Source organism: Cyprinodon variegatus, unplaced genomic scaffold, assembly GCF_000732505.1.
Source record: "Cyprinodon variegatus isolate N-32 unplaced genomic scaffold, C_variegatus-1.0 Scaffold132, whole genome shotgun sequence".
In the NCBI taxonomy this organism is placed as follows: domain Eukaryota; kingdom Metazoa; phylum Chordata; class Actinopteri; order Cyprinodontiformes; family Cyprinodontidae; genus Cyprinodon; species Cyprinodon variegatus.
The window spans coordinates 252,811-278,643 of record NW_015150585.1 but is presented as its reverse complement, the minus strand read 5'-3'; the positions used below and the strand labels follow the sequence as shown (position 1 = coordinate 278,643).

The 25,833-nt window shown below is 36.7% G+C and overlaps 1 protein-coding gene across 2 annotated transcripts; it reads right to left on the bottom strand.

The window, feature by feature from the left end:
• Positions 1-7,311: 7,311 nt before the first annotated feature.
• On the bottom strand, positions 7,312-21,267 carry kiaa1715 (KIAA1715 ortholog). Of its 2 annotated transcripts, none has more exons than XM_015376313.1 (13): positions 21,137-21,267; positions 20,421-20,523; positions 16,515-16,556; positions 14,117-14,304; positions 13,975-14,033; positions 13,860-13,900; positions 13,258-13,341; positions 13,111-13,162; positions 12,801-13,013; positions 10,410-10,515; positions 9,000-9,070; positions 8,533-8,697; positions 7,312-8,014 (listed from the first exon to the last, which is right to left on the bottom strand). In XM_015376313.1, exons 2-13 carry the CDS (start codon positions 20,445-20,447, stop codon positions 7,842-7,844), a joined length of 1,221 nt encoding a protein of 406 aa, XP_015231799.1. In that variant the 5' UTR covers positions 20,448-20,523; positions 21,137-21,267; the 3' UTR covers positions 7,312-7,841. The 2 variants fall into 2 exon arrangements, with proteins under 2 accessions (XP_015231799.1, XP_015231800.1); XM_015376314.1 differs by having other exon boundaries at positions 8,542-8,697.
• Between the last annotated feature and the right edge of the window lie 4,566 nt (positions 21,268-25,833).

Genomic DNA, 25,833 nt, shown 5'->3' with positions numbered 1-25,833 from the left:
CTTTTTAATGGTTGAATTAAACCTTTTAACACTGTAGTTTTAACAGTAACTTGCTCGCTGGCTTTCTTCAAGCTTCCTACATATTTAACATTTTGTAAAGTTTACAGTTATATCTGCTGAGGCGTAACGGTGCTCAAACAGATGCCGTAGCTCAGTGGTATAATGAGTACAGGATAGGACAGAGAATGACAATGCTCTGTGATCCCTGAATGTCACTTTGGTCTAAACGCAACACACTGTTTTATAGATAGGATCATGCATTCAGCAGCATGCAGTGACATTTGACAGATACAACAAAGGACAGAAAATAAACCGAAACCCATCATTCTGGGTTTTTATGTTTCCACTGACTGGAGTTTTTTTTTAAAAAGAGAAATCAAATTTCCTAATGAGTTATGACCTTTAGAAGGCTCAGTCAAGTAGGAATTCATGCCTAAAAACCAAAAGAGCTTTAGAGTAATAACCAGAAGACCACTGCTTAGGAACCATCAGCCCATGCAGCTCATCAAGCAAAGTGCTTGTATAATCTAATTTGATTTTAATGCTTCTCCAAAGGAGATTGTGCTCTTATTACTGTGTAATGATGCTGTTGTCAAAATCCAGTGGCGATGTCTAATTTCACACCCATGTTAACTACTTCTGTGACACTCATCTCAGCATCGTCCCACTCCAAGATGGCTTCTGCTGTACACTTATGGCTTTGTTTTTCTTACTGTTATATTTGCCTTCATGACTGACAGAAACATAGGCATCTTTGCACAGCTCCCTTCCTTATTACCTCTGTCTGATGTGGTACTTTTTTTGTATTCAGTACAGTAGATAGAGCATAACGATGAAGGTCTTATCTGAGATGAGGAGAATTTCAAGTTGTTCTCACTCGGGTGCAGCAAATGGAAAAGTGACAAGCCTGGTGCACTTGTCTATTTTACTTATTCTGGCGCCTCTGTTTCATATTCTGCTTCGCACCGCAGGGTTATTTTCCTCCGGGGTTCAGGAGGGCACGCTCCTTCATTTCTTCAGAAAATTGTTTCGCAGGATTTCAATCTTTGCTAGCTGGATATGACAAAACACAGTATCAAGAACACTTATGTATCTTATCTGCCATTTTTTCTGGGTATAAATAAAAGATCAGTATAAATTTAAGTCAAGTGGCCTCCAGTACACATGTGAGAGATGAGGATAAGAAGAACTATGAACCCTGGGACGCTCTCACTGTACATTTTTATTGCTTGCTCAAAATTACTTTGGAACAAGGTTTTTGTAGATAATTTATCATCTATGAAAATGTATTTGTTATGTTACAACAGATATTATGCAATATAATCCTTTGAAATGAACAAAAAACGAAAGAATGTGGGCAACTTTAATTAACTCAAGAGCTAGATGTTATTTATTTGCAAACTATGCCAACTAAAGGATAAAATAAGACATAAATGGTTGCCTTAATCTCATTAAGAAAAATAAAGATGTGGAGAGTTTGTGTTGTTTCTGTTAATGTTGCTTACAGTTACACAGCTGTACGCCATCGTTTTAAAACAAAGAAGGGTTTAATGTAGAATGGGACGGATAAAAACGGATATAAAGATTGGCCTTATGATATTGCTTGAACTTTTTTTTCCTACTTAACCTCATCCTTCCACTCAACTTTCCATTCATACGCTTTGAAACAGCAATATGGCCTTTACAGCAAGGACTTTTTTGGATGGCGTCTAACTACTTTGACAGCTCTCCTTGAAAACTCCTTGACAACTGCCAAGTTTACAACCTTCTCCATGATACTGTAGACCAGAACATAACATTTACATGTATGAAATGCATAGGTTTTACTATTATATGAAATATTATATTTTTTACATTGATTGTTTTTTTATCTGCTGTAAACCAAAATATTTAGAGATACCATTTAAAATGTATCACCATGTGTCAAATAAATCTCTAAACTGCTTTAACTTATAAAATATTTATCAACTTTTCAATGATATGCTGATTGAGATACACCTGAAGTGGTTTACTCAGAATAGATCAATTTTCCCCTTTAGAAAATAAATATCTGCACAGATTTATATAAATATATCTGAAATACTTATGCCCCATGATTATCTACCTCTCTTAACAACCTATAAGTTATAAAAAATAAAAAAAAATCAGAAACAAGTTCTTAGACAAAGAAAAAGGTACTCCATACAAATAGTGTAGAAAAGATTCAGTGTTTATTCCGTTTTCCTTCATACATATAAACTAAAACATCCAGCGATCTTTTGTTAAAAAACATATGATGATACGCATATGTGAAGGCTATGTATTCTGAAAAATGTCTCAGCGGTATGACAAAATCTAAACATTGTCCTATTGATGTCCCATTTTCCCCCTTTTCTTTTTGCTCTTGTCAGAGGTCAACCTCAAACAGCATGCGGTGGAATCAGGCGTTACTGTTGGATGTCACATTGATGCATTACAAGGCCCAGGAGGTCACGTCTCAGTAAACATACATTATCAAAACCCATAGAAGATGTGGGATGTTGACCCCAACAGACACTTTACACAGTGTATTCAGGGGGGGTGGGGGGGTGGGAGGTCACGTGACGACAGAGAGCAACTTTCCCGCAATGACTTTTCTTGTTGCAAATCAAAAGGGTCAAGCAATCAAGACTGGTCAGGCTCTGTGTCAAGCAGCGTTATCTCACATCGTCTTAGATGATCAATGAGAGAAAATGAGATAATCACAAGCTAAAATTGGCCTGTTAATGAAAGGAGGCTGTAGAAATATGGGGCTCAGAGAGCAACTCAATTTAGAGAAGGTTGGCTAGAACATTGAAAAGATACCTTGATCTGGATCACTTTGTTTAGATTATTATATTGACACTTCTCCAATCCTGGCTTTATGTTTCTGGGAAAAACGTTTTGTAGATTTAACAAAAACAATCCAGTAAATTCGTTGACTTAAAGGTATAGTGAAGGTTCTTTTTCTGGGTGTATCACCAAAATCAGTGGCCTTCCTAATGGTGAATCATTCTGTTGATATGTTTACGTAAGGCCATCCCACGTACTCGTACCCATATTCACTTACCAGTGGTGAGTCTGACATAGTGGGAAAAATTGAACTTTCATACGCTTGTATGATCAATGCAAATAGCAATTTTTAAACAGAGATTGCACAAGGAGAAATGGGCTGGTGCATGCTTTTGCACACGTTTAATAAGCGTTCTCTCTCGGGAGCAGGGTTGTGCATGTGCTTTTTTTTTTTTTTTTTAAGTGGAGAGGGTAGGTCGTTTCAAAATATTGCAAAAATCCTCCTCTATACCGTTACATTTTTTGCGGCCAAATGGAACGCTTCATTCTTCAAAGACATTTTTATAGTATACAGTACAATGACTTAATCAGACTTCAGTTAATTTCAACTACATAATGAATTATGAACTGTTTAGATGGAAAATTAAAACAGTATAATGATGACAGCAAGATTTGTTAGACATTTTTTCACAATAGAGCACAGGTTTGTTGTTGCACTGTTTTTGTTCGGTGAGTAGTTAGCACATGCTAATTCTTGCCACTTTCAGCAGTCATTATTTTACCAAAGAAGTCAATAGAGAAAGAAATATTTTCAACAGTGTTACAGAATATATCAGTGTATGAACTTTTGTTGATTCAGATTTACCCTGGGTAGCGAACTCCTAGTCTTATGGAAACCCAGATAGTGGTTGTTCTTAAAGCAAAATATTTGCAGTGATTCAGTTTTCTAAAAACTGGCATTTACAGTGTTTTGGGTACCACCATAAAACAATTACACTGCTTGTAAATGTGTAACTCTTTCATTATCAGAGTAATCCAACTAATTACTTTACACATAATTAGTAATGCTGTTATTTAGTTGAGATCTATTGTTGCACGTTCAGTCAATTAAAGCCACTTTTCATAAGTGCACAGTGTTGCGTTAGAAGACTGCTTCCTGTTTTTCCTGCAAGGACAGAGTAGGAGAGCTGAGATAAAGATGTATACTATGCAGATTGGCTGAGGAGCTATAATGTGGGTGAGTGTTCAGCATACATTGATTGCTCTAACAAATTGAAAGACACGAGGTGATGGCAGAGCCCCACATATGAACTGACAGGGTTCTGAAACTCATAGCACTCGCTGATGTTAAAGCCTCGTTGTTCCTGTAAATTTCCCCATTATGTCTTGGAATGACTTTACTCATGTTGGTTACAAAACAACTCTAATCTAATGAAGTATCTCACATTGTCACACCTGTCAACAACACTGACTTACCACTGGGTGTTTTTTATATGTATTGTATGCTACTTCAGTGCAATGCTGAATTAACTTGAATGGTATATTGCCACTGTTTTAACAGAAATACTAGTATTGTCTTGCTCCTCCTGTCTCACCTTTTTATAAAGTCTATCTCATTTGTGTTAAATTATTTTTTAAAGCATTATTTTTTAGTTAGACCCATTTTGGAACCGTCTTAGTCCTTTGTATGAATATTAAGTTCCAAAACATCCAGTTAGCTTTTTATTCTAAACATTAACCATCTGTTCAATTCTACATACATATATTGCAGTTGAATGTCCTGACTTTCATGTCCCACCACATTCACAAAATGGTGCAATTAGACAGCAATGTTTTAAGACGTGGTCCTTTTCATGTACAACTGAATAGAGGAAGTTAATTAAATTAAACATTTCATATATTATAAATTAATTGTTGTATTTTAAGTTCCAAACACAGGAAAGATTTTTCCAATTCATTAGCATTGTAGATGATAAAAAGTAATTGGATTATTATTTTCACAGGCAATCAGAAATGTTGATTGTGCTGTAAACTAAGTGGGCTGCTTAGTGGCGGAGCAGGAAGGTTCCGGGTTTGATTCCCGGCCGGGGGTCTTTCTGCATTGGATTTGCATGTTCTCCCTGAATATGCATGGGTTCTCCCCGGCTACTCCCCTGGCTTCCTCCAACAATTAAAAAAACATAAGGTTAATGTTAATTGGCTTCTCTAAATTCTCCTTAGGTGTTGTTTGTCCTGTATCTCTTTGTATTGCCCTGCAATGTACTGGTGACCTGTCGTGGGTGGGTGCCGCCTCTTGCCCATAGACAGCTGGAAATGGGCACCTGCACCCCTCTCGACTCCAGCAGGGATAAAGCTTGAAGGAAAATGGATGGATGGATGGATGTAAACTAAGTTGGGGTTGAAGATGCCACTATACACCTGCTTCAACAAACCCACTGTCATTTAGACAAGGCAGACAGATCTGTATGCTCTATACCATGTATAATGCGCAATTAGCACGTTTCAGGCCGACATACTTGGTTAGAAACTCCAGAAGACTCATGTGGAGGCATCCACAATCTCCTGAATCAAAGACTACTTGACAAAGAGGTTTCAGTTTGTGAGACAGAAGGGTCAGCTGTCTAATCAACTTGTCAGTACAGGAGCGCCACATGGGATGATACCCTCCATTCATTTTTATTCTGTACACCTCTGACTTCCAGTACCAGAGTCTTGTCATCTGCAGAAATACTCAGATGACTCTGCAGTCATTGTGTGCACCAAAAATGGACAAGAAGCTGAGTACAGAGAATTTAGGGAACAGCTTTGCTAAATGGTGTGGAAACAATCATCCAATCCTGAATGCCAACAAAACAAGGGACACAATTGTAGATTTCAGAAGAAACAGGAAAAGTTTAATCCTGTTACGGTAATATCATAGGAAAAGAAGTGCAGTGGTATTAACAAAATTGGGTGTTCACCTGGACAACAAACTTGTCTGGAGATACAACTGTGACCCCATCTACAAGATGGGACAGAGCAGACTGTACTTCTTAAGATAGCTCAGGTCCTCTGCGTTTGCATCAACATTCTGCATATCCTCTAAGTCCGTTATGGAGAGTGTGGCCTCTTCTGACTTCATCTGCTGGGGTAATCAGTGCAAATATAAAGAAGCTCAACAGGCTGATACACAAGGCTGGCTCTGTTCTAGGAACTTCTCTAGAGCCTCTGGAGATGATTTCACAAATAAGAAGAAATTATTAAGTGAACATTATGGACAACAGTGAACATTCTCTTCAGAAGATTAAGCAACATCAGAGTGTCTTCAATCAAAGGCTTCTTCAGTTTAAAACGCATAAAGATCCTTCCTGCCTACAACTCTCAAAATCTACAGCAACTCATTGAAGAAATGGCAATGAGTTATTTCAACCATTTAATTTCTATTTAAGAATAATTTTTGCATTGAGTGACTGCCTCAACCCTGACCTGACACTATTGTCAAATAGTTGGGTTAACAACCCAAACTGTTTTTTACTCAGTCTTAACAGGCCCCATTTGTAAATAAGATCCCCCTTTAGATAAATCATAAACTAATTTACAATTTCTTCATGGTGACATTCCCTAGTATTCCTCGACTGGTGGTATCAGCATCAAGAAATCCTTTAAACAGAAACTTTTCAACTAAAGGAAGTAGTTCAAAAGATCTTGAAAGGAAACAATGTTTCACAATCTTAAGAAATTCGAGAATAAATCAAAATCATACTTATGTATAAGCCTGGAAGAGTTTATAAAGCTTTTTCTAAGGGTTTGGGACTCCAGGAAACTTAGTCAATTTTAGCCCCCCAAAAAAACAAGAGCAGTGTTTTTTGGTCTCCCAAGAATGGCCACCCAATCAAAACTACTAGTAGAGCATTCCAGAACGACTGAATATTTTCTAGCTTGACCATGGCCTGGATGAGTGAGATTCTTCAGATATGTTGGACAATGTCTGGTCATCAGTGTCTCAAAACATAAGTAGAGGTATGCTGGGGAAGATTCTCAGTCATAGTTATTCCAAAAAAAGAAAGTTAACAATCCACCGAACTTTGTTTCCAAGTTTGAAAGACGTTTTGCTTCCCTTCCAGGATGCTTTTTGAAATCAAAATGTTTTCACATTTTGAATTGAAAATGTAGAGTAGAACTCAGGGGTCTAACTCAGTATTCTGGATTAAACCCATGACCTAAGACTGTTTTCCAATATAAACTGAGGAGTGAATTTGGCCATATTTAACCCAGAATATGTTTAGGAAAATAACCTTAAGCGACAAATTCATTCATCATTCATTCCAGGTGTTTGAATCAGAAACAAGACTTTCCTCAAAAGTTTATTTTGTGTAATTTCTGCAGCACAGAGACTCTACGACAGAAAGCATCTGATAAAAAACAGGTAGGTAACATTTTCTATTAAAATGTTTTCTTTTATTCACAAGACTCAAAAACAAACATATAAAAGGCACTTTGGAGAACAGCTCAGTTCTAACAAACCTACTTTCCTTTCTTTTAGTGAAAAATACTTAATGTTCTGTATGTGCATTGCGTCAAAAGGTACCATACCTGTGTAAACATATTACCACCTATAAGCTGCAGCATACCCCAATAAGCACCGTAAACAAGTGCGACACGAAAGAAAATTGGCTATAAATACATCATCATATCATAAATAACACTTTTTCCACAAAATACCTCATGCTTTGTACTATGTCCTGCTAACCAAAACAAAAAAAAAAGCCAAAAGTTCAATCGAACACATTTAAAATAAGAAAATGACCAAAAACATAAAATACAACATGGAAAAGAACATATTGCATAATCCTTCACTGTTATTTTATGTAAATTGATAGTTCAATACTTCTGCTACAAGTTTAAAAGCCAGTTTTAGCAAAGGAGTTCAGCAGGTTGAAAACCACATTTAGAGCTGGATAATTATTGCATTTTTTTGTTATGCAAGGGTATTGACTTGTAAACGGACTTATTTCATTCCCTCAAAGAAACCCTGTTACAGACTGAAGTGCTGAAATTACCACAGTGCCGTTTTATTCCACTTCCATAGCAGAAATATCCTGCTCATCATCAGATTTCTCAGGAGGTGGTTCTTGGGGCTCTGGGGCATTTTGGCCATCTGATGCAGAACCAGGCTCGGTGGTTGTTACTGTGCCTGGCTCCTGGGCATCTGCTCCAAGAGGGGCATCAGCAGGCTTGGGATTTTCTAAGAATTAGAAAAGGGTTTTATTTCATCTTTGAATGCATTCAAAAAAGAAAAAAGCACAGAAAGGGAAAAAAAATGGATACAGATAATACTGCCACCACTGTCATTTCTGCCTTGTGCTTTAATTTCTAAAAAAAAAAAAAAAAAGATTTCCAAATGTAAGGCAAACTGATTGTGTTTCTATAATTCTGAGAGAGGGGATTTTCATACAATAATGACCATAATAAAAGATAAGGAATCATATGTTAGCCATTTCAAGCCTTAGTCCTTAGAGGTTTAGAGGAACAGGACTGGGAAAGAAAAAAAAAAAAAAAANAAAAAAAAAAAAAAAAAACGGATTTCCAAATGTAAGGCAAAATGATTGTGTTTCTCTAATTCTGAGAGGGGATTTTCATACAATAATGACCATAATAAAAGATAAGGAATCATATGTTAGCCATTTCAAGCCTTAGTCCTTAGAGGTTTAGAGGAACGGGACTGGGAAAGAAAAGAAAAAAAAAAACTTTTTTCCCCCCCACCTGAATCACCTGAATCCAGCTGGTTCACTTCACCAGAAGCAGGGGATGATGAGCACTCCTCAGCTACCGGCACCCTCGGTTCAGCAGTGATCTCTGGGAGTCTAGGAGCCTGAGGTCTGGTCTTTCTTGCAGGATTAAAGAAGTAACAATATGCACATCGGAAGGCTGAAATGGCACAAATAAAAGCATCATACATCTAGCTAATACATACACTAACACTGCCAAACAGACAGATCAATCTAAATACATTTTCAACCAATGACACAATTTGCCTTGGATGCATGAACATTTCAGACTGATGCGACTTTGGGCATTCAATCGTGTTCTGCTTTCACTTACAGGAGCTGGTAGCAGTGGAGGCATTTAAGAGCCGTGTGATATACTGTCCTGCCAAGCGCTAGAGGGCAAATGAAGGCACGGCATTTGATTGAGACTGATAAACAGCACCGCGATTCTCAAAGTCTTACCAATGTATTCAAATTCTTCTTTTAATGCCATGCCGTTATGGGAGGAACACTGCTGGCATACAAGAGCGTATCTACGAGAGAAGAAAGGCAATACAATAAAGACACATACAACTCTGAAATATGGGAGGATATGAAAGGGATCATAAACAAAAAATACAACTATGGAGTTAAATACTATTTTTAAGTCATCTGCACTTTCCTACTGATGTGACACCAAGTGAATTTAGATTTTATAAATATTAAAAAAGGGAAGCAATTACAACCGCTAATCCTAGCTGTACATTTGTTAAATTAATTAAAAAAATACATTAAAACCACAGTTCCCTCTAAAAGCATTGATTTCTCCAAAATATTTTGTCATTTTAGACAAGATCCCAAAGCTTTGTAAATCAGACTGACATGTCTACAAGTTGGTTTTTGCAAAACAGCAAGCCCAGGATGATTTAAAAAAAAAAAAAAAAAAAAAGGGCTTGAAATTTTCCCCCCATTTGAATACCTGCTCTCAGAAAGGCCATATAGAAATGCATATAGAGTGTTTAACATCCATTGAGTTTTTTGCTGCTATCCAACAGTATTTCTACAATGACTGCCCACCATTTAATGCATGTACTTATTCCTTTATTTCATGGTTGCAAACACTTCAAGTTACCGTATTAGCAGTCTTATTTGATTATTTCATTTTGTGTTGAGAAATGTTTGCATCAGCTTAAGAAAGGAACAAGAATTTTAACGTGTCATCTGAAAAATTAACCACATCAAGCTTAAACACCACCGGTCTAGTTTTTTAATCTTAATTTGAGTGTGCATTGACAGTTCAGGTTCTCACAAGGATTTTCTATGAGCATGGGGGGGGGGATAATTTCAGCTTGAAAGACCAACCATTTGGGAATCCTTCCAAGCCTGGTCACTTCACCACTGCTTTCAAAACTGGCTCTTTGTCTGCTAACAGGAGCGATAGCATGTGTGTTCACCTGCCTGCAACACTCTGTCTGAAGGGCGCAGTGTTCATGTTTGCACTGTGCTTTTCTAACATTTATGTGCATATAAAGTAACCATCTAAAAATCTCAGTTGTCACTGCTGTTACACTCATTACAAGTCGGTGTATCTGCCTAATTTCAGTGTAATTTTGACAACTTTCAGTGTAACTAAAGTTTGTCCTAAAATGCACTGGAGAAAACCCTCAGGGATGGAGCCTAGATATCAGTCAAAGGGCCAATGCGCTCAAAAAAATAAATGAGTGTAGCAGCCTGAATATGCTGGCAGGAACACTGAATAATACTATTCGTTTTTGGGGTAATATGAATGGAAACTGAAGATATCCAGGTAGGTATAAATATGGTTCTAGGTGCAAATCAAAGTCTAAATAAAGGTTCATCCTATTTCAGCAAAGTTTTGGCAACATATCACACCTGTTCTGAGGGCCGTCTCCAACAAGATATTCAATGATTCTGTCCACTGCACCCCTATCCCTTGGGAGTATAGGTCTAGCCATGGGTGGACCTGGGGGGTGCATCCCTATAAGAGAGAGAAAAAAAAAAAGAAACAGTTTGTTAAATATACCTTTCCCTCTTAACTACTACACCTAAATGAAGAAAGCCAGCCTACAGTTTGAGAAACAGTTTGAAGCACAGAAGTTGACTGATTTTCCCAAATCCTGCATCTTTTTTCCTTAATGACGCCACACCTGATCTCACTCGGAAAACATGTTGTGAACCCCTGCTGAGTTGGTGGGTAGTAATTAATATAATCCAACATCAAGAGCAATCATAGGAAGATGACTGGTCATTTCTGTGAGACTTGGCAGAGTCTCAGTGTCCTGCTGCTTATTAATTTACCAACATATGGAAACTCTGTGGTGACTCTTTGTATCAAATTGCTTTTCACTTTCAATTTTCAACAGACGCAGGTGATAACATAAAGTCATGTAAGCCATTTGTGAGGTGTTCCCGATGCCAAAAGCAATTTCGGAAGGAATTATAAGGCACTTAGAGAGAACCCCACCACCGCTGCCCATGGAAGAAATGCAGATCCTATTAATTAATCATACTTACCGTTATGCAGCATTGTGCAAACCTCAGTTGGCATTCCACTTGGAAATTACAAAATAGAACTTCCTTTTCTTCAAAAACATCTATTTCACTATTTGTACTTATTTGTAATTTTTCCCTACAGAGATGTGATTACTTGGATATCAATTCAAGGTTTCATCAATTTAAACTACACAGATGTGTTCACATAAAAACCAACCCAGTAAGAAGCTCTGCAGCATGCTCATGAGATATCTTTGTTTGAGAGTTGTTAAAGTTCCCAATGTAGGTGTAATCCCATGATAGAAATCGTACATCACATAAATATCCAAGGAACTTTTAGATTTCATCCAAGCATTACCCAAAACTTAATGAATCTTATTAGGAATTTATGCAACACAAAAAGGTCTTTCATAAAAATCACAAAAACAGCAACATTAAAACATGCTGCCTTTCTGCCTTATGGGTGCACTTCAAATGAGAATATGAGCCTTACCCTAAACTGAAAAAAACCCATTTGCCATCCTTTCAGAACATCCACACCTTCAAGCCAAGCAACATGCTTCAAACTTAGAAAAATACTTTTCCATCCATAAGACAGAACACCTAATGGGACACACATTCACTTTTATGAAAAGAAAAAATGGGTAGTGAGGGGCATAGTTAGACATTTACATCAGACTTCAGAGACCACCACTTAACCAAGGAGCTGGTCTAAGGTTCCATCTTTTCTCCCAGTCCAACACAACTCTCAAAACTCTTCCCAATGAAGTTTTAGGACAATTAAAACCTTCACATGGACCAACATAGCAAGCCCAAGATAAAAAATGTGATCTGGGGGCGAACTGAACCCAGAAGATTAAAAGCTTGGCGTACACGTCACCAAGAACTAAGAACCGAAGACCATCTCTGGAAGAAATACAAGGCTTTTAATCACCCCAGTTGCTTTTTTTTCCACAGCCCCTTCCACCACCTACAGATTGTTAGTAATCTAAAAGTTTAATTCACATTATGTTTTTCTCACCAACTGAGGCAGTGCTTTCTGTTACCATTTATCAACGCAATTATAGTAGTAAGTCTTTGGATATCTAGACATTTAATTGTTAAATTATTTGATATTTTTTAGTCATTCTATTTTTAATAAATCCTGTTAGCCATGCGTAATTTTGCATGCAAGCCAGAATGTTAAATTTGACTCTGAACAAAAAACATTAGCTCTATCATAAACTCGTTTTCTCTTTTGGTATGTCCCCTACATGGCTTACAGAATAACACGTCTTGTGAATCTCTTTCAACAAAGGTCATTTGACTAAATAAGCAACATCTGATGGCTATTGGCAGCTCTGGAGCAAACCCTGGGTTGCTTGTTGCTTTTCAGTTATTTAAATTTAAAACATTTTTTTTTCCCCATTTCACAATCATGCTCCACTTTTTTGTTGTTTTTTGTTTGTTTTGTTTTTTTGCACTAAAATCACCATAAAAGGTTTGTGATGAGGTGAATTATGAATACCTTTTGAAAGGTACCACATGCAATTTTATAGACCGTTTGCCTTTTTTAGTTCATAACATGTATAGGAAATGTTTCATGTGAAAAGACTTTTTAATTCAATAGTCTGTAATTATCTTTTACAGCTGCTGCATTACATACCCCAACCTTGGTGAAAACACAAACCACAGAGCTTTGAGCAACTGGGGATAAAAAACCGGGGATGAGTAAATCATACCTTAATCGACCACATTATGATCTGGTCCCATTGTGTGCAGGTAACTCACCGATTCCTGGAACAGGTGTTCCCGGGGTCATGGGCCTCCTCATCAAACTCTGCTGAGCAGCTACTGCTGACAGGCCCCTCTCTGGGGGTCCACCTGGAGCAGAATGGGAAGAACGGCCGGATCCAGAGGGGAGGGGAGGCCGGGTAGCAGAACCGACTGCAGGACTCTGAACCACCGTTGGGGTCTTTGGAGTGACAATCCGCTGACGGAGCTCTAAAAAGAAAGATTGTAGACCGCTAAATAGTAGGTAATCTCTGAGTTTAGATAGCTTTGAAAAGAGATCTTCAAACCCCTTCAGGGTCATTCCTACCCTGTCCTGGTTTGGGAGTCAACTGGGATCTGACTGGAGTGGATTCCAGTTCCTTGATACAAAACAGCAAGACATGTCAAGAATGTGATTTAGCAGCAGATTACTAGCAAAAATGATCAGAGAATAAGACAAAAACTGAAAACTTACATTTTGTTTCTTGGATTCAGGATCAAATCTTTCCAAAATCATTTTGGCATTTTTATACGTCTCAGTTTCCATAACTTCCTCAAGCTTGGAAAAAAAAAATTAAAGTAGAATTCATCAAAGAATTGTGCGTGTTCATTAGGCTGTGCATTAGGGCTTTGGTCATTTGCACAAGACAACATCATAACAGTGAATCCCTTGGAATTATATTTGAAATAAAAACACTGAAGACTTGTGCATGTTTGCATTTAATATGAAGAATAATTGGATTCACTACTTCGATAATGGGGAGTGTGAAAATTCATCAGCCCTAATTATTGAAAGTTATTAGAACTTGACAGAGGATGACAAGTAATTCATCTGACTTTTTTTCCCCCTATACTAAACGCTATTAATTAAAGTGACATTAGCAGAGTGGCTGGCTGGGTTAAGTCAGTGTACCATTCACAAGCTGTCTCCACTAAATTTAAATAAGCTAAAATTGTGCAGCAAACTACACTGGTCTTTAATATGAGCCCTGATAAAAAAGACATGCTAGCAATGATTTAGCAAGGTTGTTTAAAAATAACAATTTACTTTAAAATTTGTATAAAAGGATGCCTTACTATTTTCTTTTTCTGTTCCTTCAGTTCTTCCAGTTTTTCATCTAAAAAAAAAAGAAATGTTTCAAATGCATTGTTTTGCAATACGAAAAACTTCAAAGATCAAGAAGGATCTTACTATTTTTCTCAGTTCTTCGAGAAAAAATAAACACAACTGCCTTACGAAGAATCCAAACTCTAAAAGGATTTCAAAAAAGATTGATTAGGTTTTTTTTTTTTAGACTTTAGAGAATATGCGATCAAATATAAGGCATACTTACAAAAATGGAAATAATACAAAGAGTGAAGCCAATATGAGTTGCCCCATTAACTGTTCAGGCAGGTACCATAAATACACAACAAGGAGGGTAGCCAAGTACAGCAGAGACGAGTAGAACAGCATTCCTCCAATCCATTTCTTTAACTGCCTTTGATACTTCTCACTGTAGTCTTCAAGAGTCTGGATTTCCTTTAAGGAAACAAAAACATTTCCCAAATCACATGTGAACAGTAGTTTGGTTCTGACGTGTAAACGAGTCAAACTTATAACCAGAACTTTGAAATATAGAAAACTATTAATGGTGACATACAGTAGCCTCTCATGATGCAAAGTAAATAAATACATGCGCCAAATAAAAACTTAATTTATAGAGACTTGGTATGACCAATTTACGAGGTGCACTACGTAGGGAAATTATGTTAGCTTAACTTGTCCAGCAGACAATCATCAACAGCATCCATAAAGAAAGTAAATGCAAACAGTGCCTTTGCTAAACAGCAGCTGTTCAGTTTGGGATATCCAAGAATAATAAGAGAAAGGGGAAAGGAAGAAAATACATTGTACAAAGAGCTGAGCAACCAAACACAATAGCCACAGCCTTGAGGAATATCGGGAAGGAAATGCAATTTTGGTTGGGAAAGCTTCAGTGTGTGAGCTGGCAAAATAAGCTTCTGCTTTGCAAAGGATATTTTTTTTTTCAGTGTTAAGTCCACAGTCAAATGAACAGCTTCTAAAAGACAGTCTAATGCAAAACGCTTAATCTAAAATCATTAGTTGTCATTTGTGTTAATGTATGCAAGGTTGGTTCCTCTATGGTGGATCACATGCACACAAACACCAATTAGTAGCAAGTTCAATGGATAGGAGTATCAAGTTAGGGGTTGGTTTTAAACGCATCTCCTTGGGAAGGAGGTTTTAAAAAGAGTCTGTTTTGTAGAGGCTCTGTGTCAATGGGACACCCTATCTACCAAAGATGCTTGTTTATAGCTAAAACAAGCACATCTGGATGAGACCCAAGAAATAATTTGCTTGTTTTTAGCTGTGAGCCATAAATAAAAATGAACAAAAACTTGAAATAAATCACATTGTGCTAAAATCAATTTATATGATGCAAGTTATAGTGAGTTACTGAAATAAATTTACCTTTAAAGATATTCTAATGTCTTGAGATCAAGTATCCCTTTATACAACAATTAATGTGGTTTTATATATACAAACACATAATAAATGTATAACTATGTGTTTTTAATCCATGGATTGTTGCAGTCCAATTTGTCCAGTTGTTTGTGTCATGCATCCATATATTTTGTCAGGAGAGGGATAGCGCAGATGCAAGAGAAATTAGAGGAAACATACAGAGAAAGTAGAGAAAAACAAACACAGAAGAACTACTAGTAAACACATTTAACTTATATAATAGTTATATTAAAAAAATACTTGCATCCCCCCTCCTTCAAAATCCAAAATTTGATCCATGCCTACCACCCATTTTAAAGTTGAACTAGTTGAACTAGTAACTAATATTCTGATTCTGGAAATAGAAGCCCTGCGTGCTGACCAGGCTACCTAAAAATAGCTGCTGGACAGAATAGGACCAGCTCTTCGTCCCAGAGATGCCTCTGGAACACGTGTGTCCGTCACTCTAAGCAGTAAAAGAGCATATCTCACTTTCAGTCTTACAATACAGAAGATCATACAAGATTCTTGTTTCGTGTGCTGAAAAGCAGCAGAAAAACTATGTTCTGTACGACAGAATTACAGAGGTTGACACAAATAGGCCTAATTCCCATCGCTTCACAACCTAAATACCACTCCACATCTCTCTGACACGAAGATCTCTTGTGGCTACTGCTCCAAGGACGCAACTGAAAATAGCCCAACATTGGCTTACTTGCAATATAGCAGTAAAGCTCCATCACACAGCAAATTACTGACATTTACATTCAATCAAAAGGCTACATTCATCCCCAACATCAAAGCATCAAAAATGGACTGTAAGGAGCAGCTTTACTGGAAATATTATGAGTTTTCTTGACTTAGTAAAAATCAAAACCCTATTATTTCACTTGCCTTAAACATAATTAAATGGACTACTGCAAGTTTGATAATATTAACTAGCAGTGCAACTGAAGTTTATGTCTGATAATTGATTTCTTGATTAATTGCAAATTCTGATAGCAAATGTACCTTAAGGGAGATTTTATTCAGAATTCAAACCAGGTAAAGTTCAAACTATGCATCCTAAATTCTGAAAGAGCATATTTATGGACAAAAGAGATTTTTTATCTTCACTGGCAAAGCTTGTTAATATTTTTGACACTACTCTGAGTGAGCCGGTTTTCAGCTAATGGCATGTCTGTGTCTAGTTAACAGTCATTTGGTTACTAAATTGGCTTTACCTTTTCAAGTCGTTCCAACGTTTCCACAGTGGAAGGTTTAGCCTGTAGGGAAAGAAGAAATTAAATCATATTATTCATACCATTTTCTTAAACAAGTGTCCTTTTCGTACAAGGAGCTTAATCCTTTTGTTATTCATTAGCTTCTTTAAGATGGGGAAAGAAAAAAAAAACCATTAGAAACAACTTTTGTCTACATAAAAAAATATGTATTCCTCATTACCAAACAAATTAAAATATATTAAATGAAAAAATATAAAATTATTTCCATTTTGTTTTGAGCTCTTATACCATCTCTTCTTTATGATTGCTATCAAAAATAGTTAAACTATATAAAATCAGTTCCATTATAAATTCAGAAATAAATTTAAGAGCTGTATTTGGACGAATATGTTAAAGCAAACAGCAGTGTCCTTTCAAAATAAAAATAAAAAATAGGGCAAAATGTCTTTAGGTGCATTAGAGGTTCTAAATTAGGCTATATTTGAGACTTTATTAAAATTAACAATGAAGCCGTTTTGGCTTTCCATGTCCTGTCCTCCCGAAGGTCACGCACCCACAACTGGCAACCAAGACAACCATTCAGAGTTCGTAACAATGGCGGCTAGGAGCTGGGAATAATATATTTGATGAAGACCGCAGTTTGACAGAGGGGCTGCTACAGAGCGCTCTGGACAGCTTGTTTCCCCTTATGAGATCATAAGAGGAATGCTTTTCAAACAGAAGATTTTAAGCACAAACAATGTAAGAATTTATTACATATTATGGTACCTTTAGGAGGTTAAACATTAAGAAGAACATGCTGTGGTTCAAATTATTTACTAATCTTGGTAGTATAGGCCCATTAGAACAATGAAACTCTCACCGTTTTGTGAAAAGCCCTGCCATCCGAAAAGCCCACAGGTCAGTACACACCTTTGTGCGGCGCGGTTTGAAGCTCTTTATACTGATCAGACAGGTTTACTCTGACCGGCACAGACGTGACAAGTTATCAATTATTGCTAATCATTGTGACAAGTTAACAATTCAAAAAAATTTTTTAGTTTTTTTCTGAACCTGCAGAGCCTCTGCTTTAAGTTTTTTTGGTTCAGTGATCCAAATGATTTTCATATTAGACAAATTAAGTAATTTTATACATCCTTGTATTTACATTACATAAAACTTTCATTTTTTTTACCCCGGTTTATAAACAGTTGAAGACAGCCAATGTGACAGCACTACATTTATTAGGCTACTTGTTTATTAGCAGTTTGGCACTATAGCAGTTACAGCTATAATTTCTAAATTAATATATACCCGATACTTCTGCAAAACTTTCCAGGCTGCTATTGAATCTGCTGGAGCACCATTGTGAATACCCGGTTTTCTTTTTCTGGCCTGTAGTTTGAGAGCAATATCTAAGAATCTCCGAAGAAACTAACCTAGTGCAGAATATATATATATATATATTTTTTTTTTTTTGGAAACGAGAGGGGGAAAACTGGAACATCTCAGCACGTGTACGAACAGTGAGGAAAATAAGTATTCGAACACTCTACTATTTTGAAAGTTCTCCCACTTAGAAATTATGGAGGAGGTTGGAAATTGTCGTCGTAAGTGCATGTCTACTGTGAAACAATCTAAAAAAAAAATCCAAAAATCTGAAAAGATTATTTTTTTAAACCTATTTATATGATACAGCTGTAAATAAGTGTTTCAAAACCTGTCTATCAGCTAGAAATCTGACCCTCAAAGTCTGCATTCAAAATGCGCACCTCCACTCCATTTAACATCCTAAATTAGATACACCTGTTAGAGCTCGTTAGTTGCATTAAGACACCTATCCACCCCATACAATCAGTAAGATTTCCAACTACTAACATGGGAAAGACCAAAGAACTGTCTAAAGCACTAGAGATGAAATTAGACACCTCCATGAGGCTGGAAAGGGCTACGGGGAAATTGCCAAGCAGCTTTGTGAAAAAACATTCACTGTTGGAGCAATTATTAGAAAATGGAAGAGGCTAAACACCACTGTCAATCTCCCTTGGACTGGGGCTTCATGAGATCTCACCTCATGGAGCCTCAATGATCCTAATAAAAGTGAGAAATCAGACTTGAACTACACGGAGGGGGGAGCTGGTCAATGACCTGACAAGAGCTGTGACCACCATTTCCAAGGTTATTGTTGGTAATACAATAAGACATCATGGTTTAAAATCATGCATGGTGCAGAAGGTTCCCCTGCTTAAACCAGAGCATGTCAAGGCCCGTCTTAAGTTTGCCAAGGATCATTTGGATTATCCAGATGAGTCATGGGAGAAGTGTCATGTGGTCAGATAAGACCAACATAGAACTTTTGGGTCATAACTCCACTAACCGTGTTTGGAGGAAGAAGAATGATGAGAACCATCCCAAGAACACAATCCCTACTCTGAAGCAAGAATGTGGTAGCATCATACTTTGGGTTCTTTTTTTTCTTTTTTTTTTTGCACATGGGACAAGGAGACTGCACTGTATTTAGGAGAGAAGGATCGGGGCCATGTATTGCTAGATACTGGGAAACAACCTCCTTCCCTCAGTTAGCGCATTGAGGATGGGTGTTCCGACATGACAATGAATCTTTGGAGGGAGCTCAAATTCTATGTTTCTCAGCGAAAGCCCAGAAACATGACTGATCTAGAGAAGATCTGTATAGAGGAGTGGGCCAATATCCCAGTTAAAAAAATAAATAAATAAATAAATAAAACAAAAATAAAAATACAGGAAATGTTTTACCTCTATAATTGCAACTAAAGGCAACCGTACCATATATCAATATTGATTTTCTCAGTTGTTCAAATACTTATTTGCAGCTGTATCATACAAATAAAAAGTAAAAAAAAAAAACATATTGCATTTTCTGGATTTTTTCTTTTTTTAAATGGGAATACATTTGTTTTGAACTGAGAAACAAACTGAGAAACCATTTGCAGGATGAGCCTAGAAGCATAAGCATGGTGCTCTTTGACATTTAGTTTACAATGGAGCTCTTTATACATGACTAAAGAAAACCAAAATATGTTTCATAGAAAAGAATAACTTAACTTGATTGTTTTGTCATTGTAACTTAGACAAAAATCGCACAATATATTTAAAACAAAGAGTGGACTGTAAAAACGTGGGCTCCAAAACTGCTTTTAGAAGATTTATGAACTTCGATATAATTGGATTTATCCTGTGTACCTACTTAACTGTAAAAAAAATATAAAGTACATTTAAAATACATCACATTGCAAAAGACCTATATCATAAAGTTTAAGTTGAATGCCAAAGGGATATCTGAAAAACAATGTAGCTGTTGATGCAATTAATGTACACAAATAACCATAAATGCAAATATTAGATGGTTGCAACAGTGCAACTGTTGGAATGAGATAACATTTTTACATTTACCAGTCACATTCAGAAGCCAGGATGAAAAAACTCGAAGATAACATGTAAGTTAAAGATTTACAGCACTGTGATACAGATGTATCGCAATAAATCCAAACTATATTATAATATTAATCACAGACCATAATGTCTAGGCCTAGGCTGCAGATAATAACAGTGGGATGGCCACTGTCCCAATTGCCTTGTGAACAGACTCCTTGGTTTGGTGCTTTAAGCATGTCAATGAACCCACCATACTGATGTATTGAAGGACTGGTATTAAAACATGCATAATTTGGAATATATTTGCAAGTTTGCATCATCATATCTGAAGTCCATAGATTAAATGCAACTTTTTCTATAAAAACACCCCTTAATCCATACTCAGTAGTTGCCTTTTAAATAATAGAGTTATCTCTTTTATGCTACTTGTTTTGTGCATCAAGATGGATCATAGGTAGTTTATGTGAAGTAGATGCAACCATCTAACCTGAAGACATAATTATGAATACAAACCCTCCATCGTGAAATTGCAGCCCCCATATTGATGACAAGGGGATGTTGCTTTTCCTCTTAGACGAGTCTTTGTCCGTTAGCCTCCTTAGTTTAATATCTCAACCTGCAGACAGCAGTGGTACACCATCAATATGTTTCAGCTCATTTGGAAATATGAAACAAATGTCTTCTTTTACAGAGAAAACTTTTAGGAGAAACTGAAACCACTCTCATTGAATCACATGAGCGTCCCGACCAAAACGGGAGGACAAACTACACCAAAAATATGCCACATTAGATAGTTTACCAGCTTTAACAGCCCACTTTCGACACCAACGTAGCAGCTGAACACAACATTTCAGTTAAACACGTTAATAATTTCTGCTATGGCTGCAGGAGGGGGGCTACCCCCCTGCTAGCTGCTTTTAGCTCATTAACGATGTAGCTCATAGACGTTAGCAACAAACAAAAAGATATAACTTAACGCTACGTGGATGGTTGAAGGATGAAGTTTAAACAGCGCACAGTTAAAATAACCCTTTGAGCTAAAAACACAAGCACCTCTCATCTGTTAGGGTTGTTGTTTCTGTAGCTAACTATGTAGCCGCTAGCTCTAGCTAGCAATAATGGTCTTGTCCAACGCGTTTGATTACCAACAAGCTGATGAGTCTGCAGATGCTGAAGTTAAAGCGGGGACAACCTGGACGTTTTCTATAGGGTATAAACAATGACGTTACCTTTGCAGTCGAGAAGTCCAGTTTTTGAGCAGCGTTCAGCAGAGCAGACCGTCCTGTACTTACTATGAGTGAAGAAAGGGGGAGTATCCTACTGACAGCCTGAGCACTGAGGAACAGGACTAACTGGGTTCGCCCGCCCTGTGGCGGCGCATTATCTTTCATTTATTTAATTGGAGCCACAAGGTACAAAAATACGGAAGAGGATTGGGGCCACTGAAAAAAGGGTTAACTGATTTTTTAAATTTATTTCAGTTTAATAGCCTATGGGAAAAAGTCAGAATTCTGAGATTAAAGTCAGAATTCTGATATTAAAGTCAGAATTCTGACAAAAAAGTCAGACATCTGAGATTAAAGTCAGAATTCTGAGAAAAAAGTTAACTGAAAAATCGGTTAACTTTTTTTTTTTTTCAGTGGCCCTAATCTACTAAAACGCATGGCTGATGATAATTTTTCGGCTCTATCTATTAATATTTAATTTAATTGACTACTGAACTTGTCTGTTGGTCAACGAGACCTCATAAAACATTTTTAAGTTAGTGCTCAACATTTAAAAAAGAACTACGTGGACCAAATGTATTTTTAAAAATCACACGTATGTGACTTCAGAGCATTTTAGCACTTTTCCATATACGGTATTAAAAATCAGATTCCCATTTTAACTGGTGTTAGGTTTATAAAAATAGTCATAATGTTGATTTAATTCAAAGGCGTTTTGAATATTTCGAGAAAGACGTATGAACCAGTGAACCTTTATTAGACCAGCAGTGGAAGGGCCCATGGTGACTATGGGAGTTGTAGAGATCTACTGATTAATTGAGGCGATCTGTTGGCCAAACAGTTGTGTACTCCGCAAACCCGATTTTTATAGAAGATGTGCTGTTGCTGAATAAGAGACATGAAAGTTTGACACATGCTATGAAGTGAACTCAGCTTACATGTTGAAGAAATTACTGTTATTATTTAAGACCATAAATGGTCTTACACAGGGACCAAAACCCTGATCAGACCACTGGAAGAATAGAATAGAATAGAATAGAATAGAATAGAATAGAATAGAATAGAATAGAATAGAATAGAATAGTTTGGAAAAAATCATATGTGTTAAAATGACAGATTCAAAGTCCAGAAAATAAATCTGGAATGAGTGTGAACTCTCTTGTAAGCTAGAGACATACCAGAAAACCCTGCTGTTGAATCTGGAATGAAAGCTGGTTCTAAAACATATCTGCTCAGGTGAGATAAATCAAAAGAATGCCACACTTTTATTTAATATATATACTGTACAGTCATACATAAAGATATTTCCACTTCTTAGTGATGATCTAGACTTATCTCATAATTTCCAAATAAAATACACATAAGTTTAATATTGTAACATAAAAATGTGCATGACTGGATGCAGATTTTGCGATAAAGTTTGCTGAGTTTTAAGCATGATAACCTTTGCTAATCATTGTAAATCCAAAGCATGGTTTATGCCCCCACTTTGAATGGTTGTTGTTGGAAAGCTAGTAAATTTTATCATTCTTTTTTACAAGTCTAACAGAAATTTTAATGGCTATCATTGTATTAAGGAAGTTCATATTCTCTGGTGAAATTCAATTTATTTTATGTTCTTAAAAATGTACAACAACTTAAAGTATCTCCTTTTTTACATTTGATTTATATCCATGGTTTCACAAGTAGAGGATTTTTAAATCGGTTAAAACTTTTCTAATGCAATCTTGCACAGAAAAAACAAAGAAATCCTAAAATCTGAATGATTCTTACAATCCCCTTTTTGCCAACAGGATGGTCCTCAGTCCAAGTCTTTTTGGAACAGAGTGATAGAAATCTTTGTAAAATCTTTTTAAATATGTTGTAACCCTTCTTTGACTTTGCTGCTCTCTTCAGCTCACCATTTAGGCCTTTGAACTGAGATGCAGAGGACAAGGATTGACTTAGCGTCTGCTGAATAATTTCTGTGGTGATCTGACCTAATCTTTTGAAACAAACGGCAAAAGCTAAGGGCACTACTAACCCACTACGGGTGGTTATTTGTTTTCAACTTCCTTATGTTGCATTTTTAAAATATAAAGTTTCATACAGATATGAATAAAATATTCTTTGTTTCATGTCAAATCCGGCCAAATGTTTGCTGCAGAGAAGGTCAATCTTTAATCTCATTTAACCAGATCCCATGATTCCAGTTAAATTCCAAGTGACATTTGGCAGACTTTATAGTTTTACATTTTTAACAGAGGGACAGGGACATTACTCATCCCAAAAAAATTAGTGATATGGTGTTGAGTGGTTGGCATGGAGACTTTGACCACAATATGCCACTCTTTAAAAAAAACATTACACAGAGCTTTGAAAGTTGTTTAATCTTTTCCACTGTGTGTAGTGGCAAAATATGCCTTTTAAAGCAACACTGTGAAATTTTACAGCTCTAGGAGTGATAAACCTGCAACTTCCAGGTTTGGTGCCCCTGAAAGCACCTTGCAACACTACACTGACACAAAATTAAACAGTCTCCACTTTTGAACAGCAGATTGAGAAGTCATGAATTTACTTGCAAAGACAAGACAGCGTTCACCACTCTGCATCAGACAACCACAAATATGTCTGTTCAGGTAAGCACCATACTGTATCTGTTTTGTTGGCAAAACAAAACATTTAGCTTAGTTAGCTCTTGTGTTAAAGTGGAGCTTAGAATTCCCCATTGTGGCGCTCTGGGTCACATAACTCATTTAATGACAGATCTGACCCTCTCCATTTACATAGGCAAGTTTTTTGAGCACACCAGCCTGGAGCATTGATACGTGCAAAGTATTGTATTTTAACTTGAAAAAGTATTTAATACATCTCAAATTAGGCTAATACTTTGGTCAAATAGTTAAAACGGTGCTGCTTTATTATTTCACTAAGTGTTTACTTGAGCATCTTTAGATTAATTGGCTATTTTATTGTGGCTATTTTCCTTTGTCTTTCCCATTTTGAGAAGTTTGCTTAGAGAAATTGATCTCTCTGTTGTTATATTAATAATTTAGGCTGTGTCTGAACGTCTGCCCTAATCCTTATATAGGGCCCAATAACGCCATTTTATATGAGTTTCTGAAGAACTAGTGGATGAACAAGTAGTGGACTCAAAATTTTCCACAATGCATCTTGAAAGGTATTGTACATCAATTGTCACTAGATAAGCAGATATATCCCAGAATGCTTTGCAAGATCTCCTCGCAAAGCATCAAGGGATTTGTTTTGATAGCGAGAGAGAACAAAGATGGCATAGGCACCGTGCGGGGAAATGGAGTCCTGTGACCTACTCAAAGCAAAAAGTAGTGATCATCTGTCCGAACGGCCAGTTAACTGAGTGGACTATAAAATTCACTATACAGTCCCTTCTCTATATAGGGATTGAGGTGTTACTGTTCGTACACAGCCAAGTCTAACAGAAAATCTTAAGGTAAACAAATTATACCACCATTTTCATGTGAAACAGGCCGTATTGTAAGTATAATACATATAAAAATGGTCACATGCTACATAACCTATTGACGCAATGCTAAAAATTTGTGATAGCGAACTATAAGCAATCCTTAACTGAGCTGGAAGCTAGGAAGTGACATACAAACAGTCCAAGGAGGGTGTAAACACCTATACTATATCCTGCCAGTTGCAGTCAGTCATCCTGTTCCATAAAATACTATCATTCTGCTGCTTATTCTCACACTTGCGCACCTTTTAATGGGTAGGGAATTTTGAAAAAGGACTTCCCTTTACATATGATTTATATTTTTGCAACCTTAGGCCTGGCATTTTTAGAGCTATTGCCTTGGACCATTGCCTTGCAATTCCGTACTCCGGGACCTGGTACAGTTGGAACGTCCCAATCACAAATATTCTTGTGTGATGGTAACAACACTTAGTCTCCAAGGATGCCAAGATGATGGCTCAGACAGAACAGAAAAGCACAAACAGTATAAAAAAAAACATCGTTTTAATCTGTGTAGTTGCAAAGAGAATGCTTCCACATTTAGACAATTATTATTTTTTTTTTTTTTACCTTTTTAGTATCTGAAGCAATGTGACCATTGCAACAGCTGTGTCCGATTGAGTTGCATTCTATTCGGTATTGGTGGCACTTCACTCAGTTAGCCTTTTAATGATGTTAAAGTATTAAATTTGGGAAAATACCAAAGTAATTAAGATTTATTGTAGACTGACCCCATGATAGAAATAAAAAAGACTGCAGCTATTATCCAGCAGCTGTGGAGGTAAAATGGGCCCTTGCTGAAATAATGGATCAACAACCTAACATTATTATTTTTAAAGCCATCTCATACCTTTTTAGCTGAACACCTAAACAGCAGCAGCTGAGGCAGTGAAGGTTTTCATTGATTTGATTTTATAAATGTTGGAGACACATTGTGGAGAAAACTGTATATAAAGACATCCTCATTAAGGGAGGCAATCCATGAATGTGTTCGGCTATAAAGGTAGTAAGGTGTCTTTTTCACCCAGACCTACTTGAACTGAGAAAGTTTACAATAAAACACTCTGCTCTGTTCAGTAAGTCAGACCATTAACAAATAAAATTAGGCTGACATGTTGTAATTCTTAGGTTGTTGGAACTATGGGAATTATTTGGTCTATTTTTTGTGTTCGGGTGTGTGTGGGTGTGTGTTTCTCCATTCAGTTCTTACATTATTTGA

What these genes read in the sequence shown, in the direction of transcription:
- kiaa1715 (XM_015376313.1), bottom strand. Translation starts at nt 20,447, where the DNA reads ATGGGGGCTGCAATTTCACGATGGAGG. An exon ending in CTGAATCCAAGAAACAAAAT is followed by an intron (nt 13,163 to 13,257) that starts GTAAGTTTTCAG and finishes TTTTGTATCAAG; the next exon opens with GAACTGGAATCCACTCCAGT. An exon ending in GGAGACGGCCCTCAGAACAG is followed by an intron (nt 9,071 to 10,409) that starts GTGTGATATGTT and finishes CTTCTCTCGTAG; the next exon opens with ATACGCTCTTGTATGCCAGC.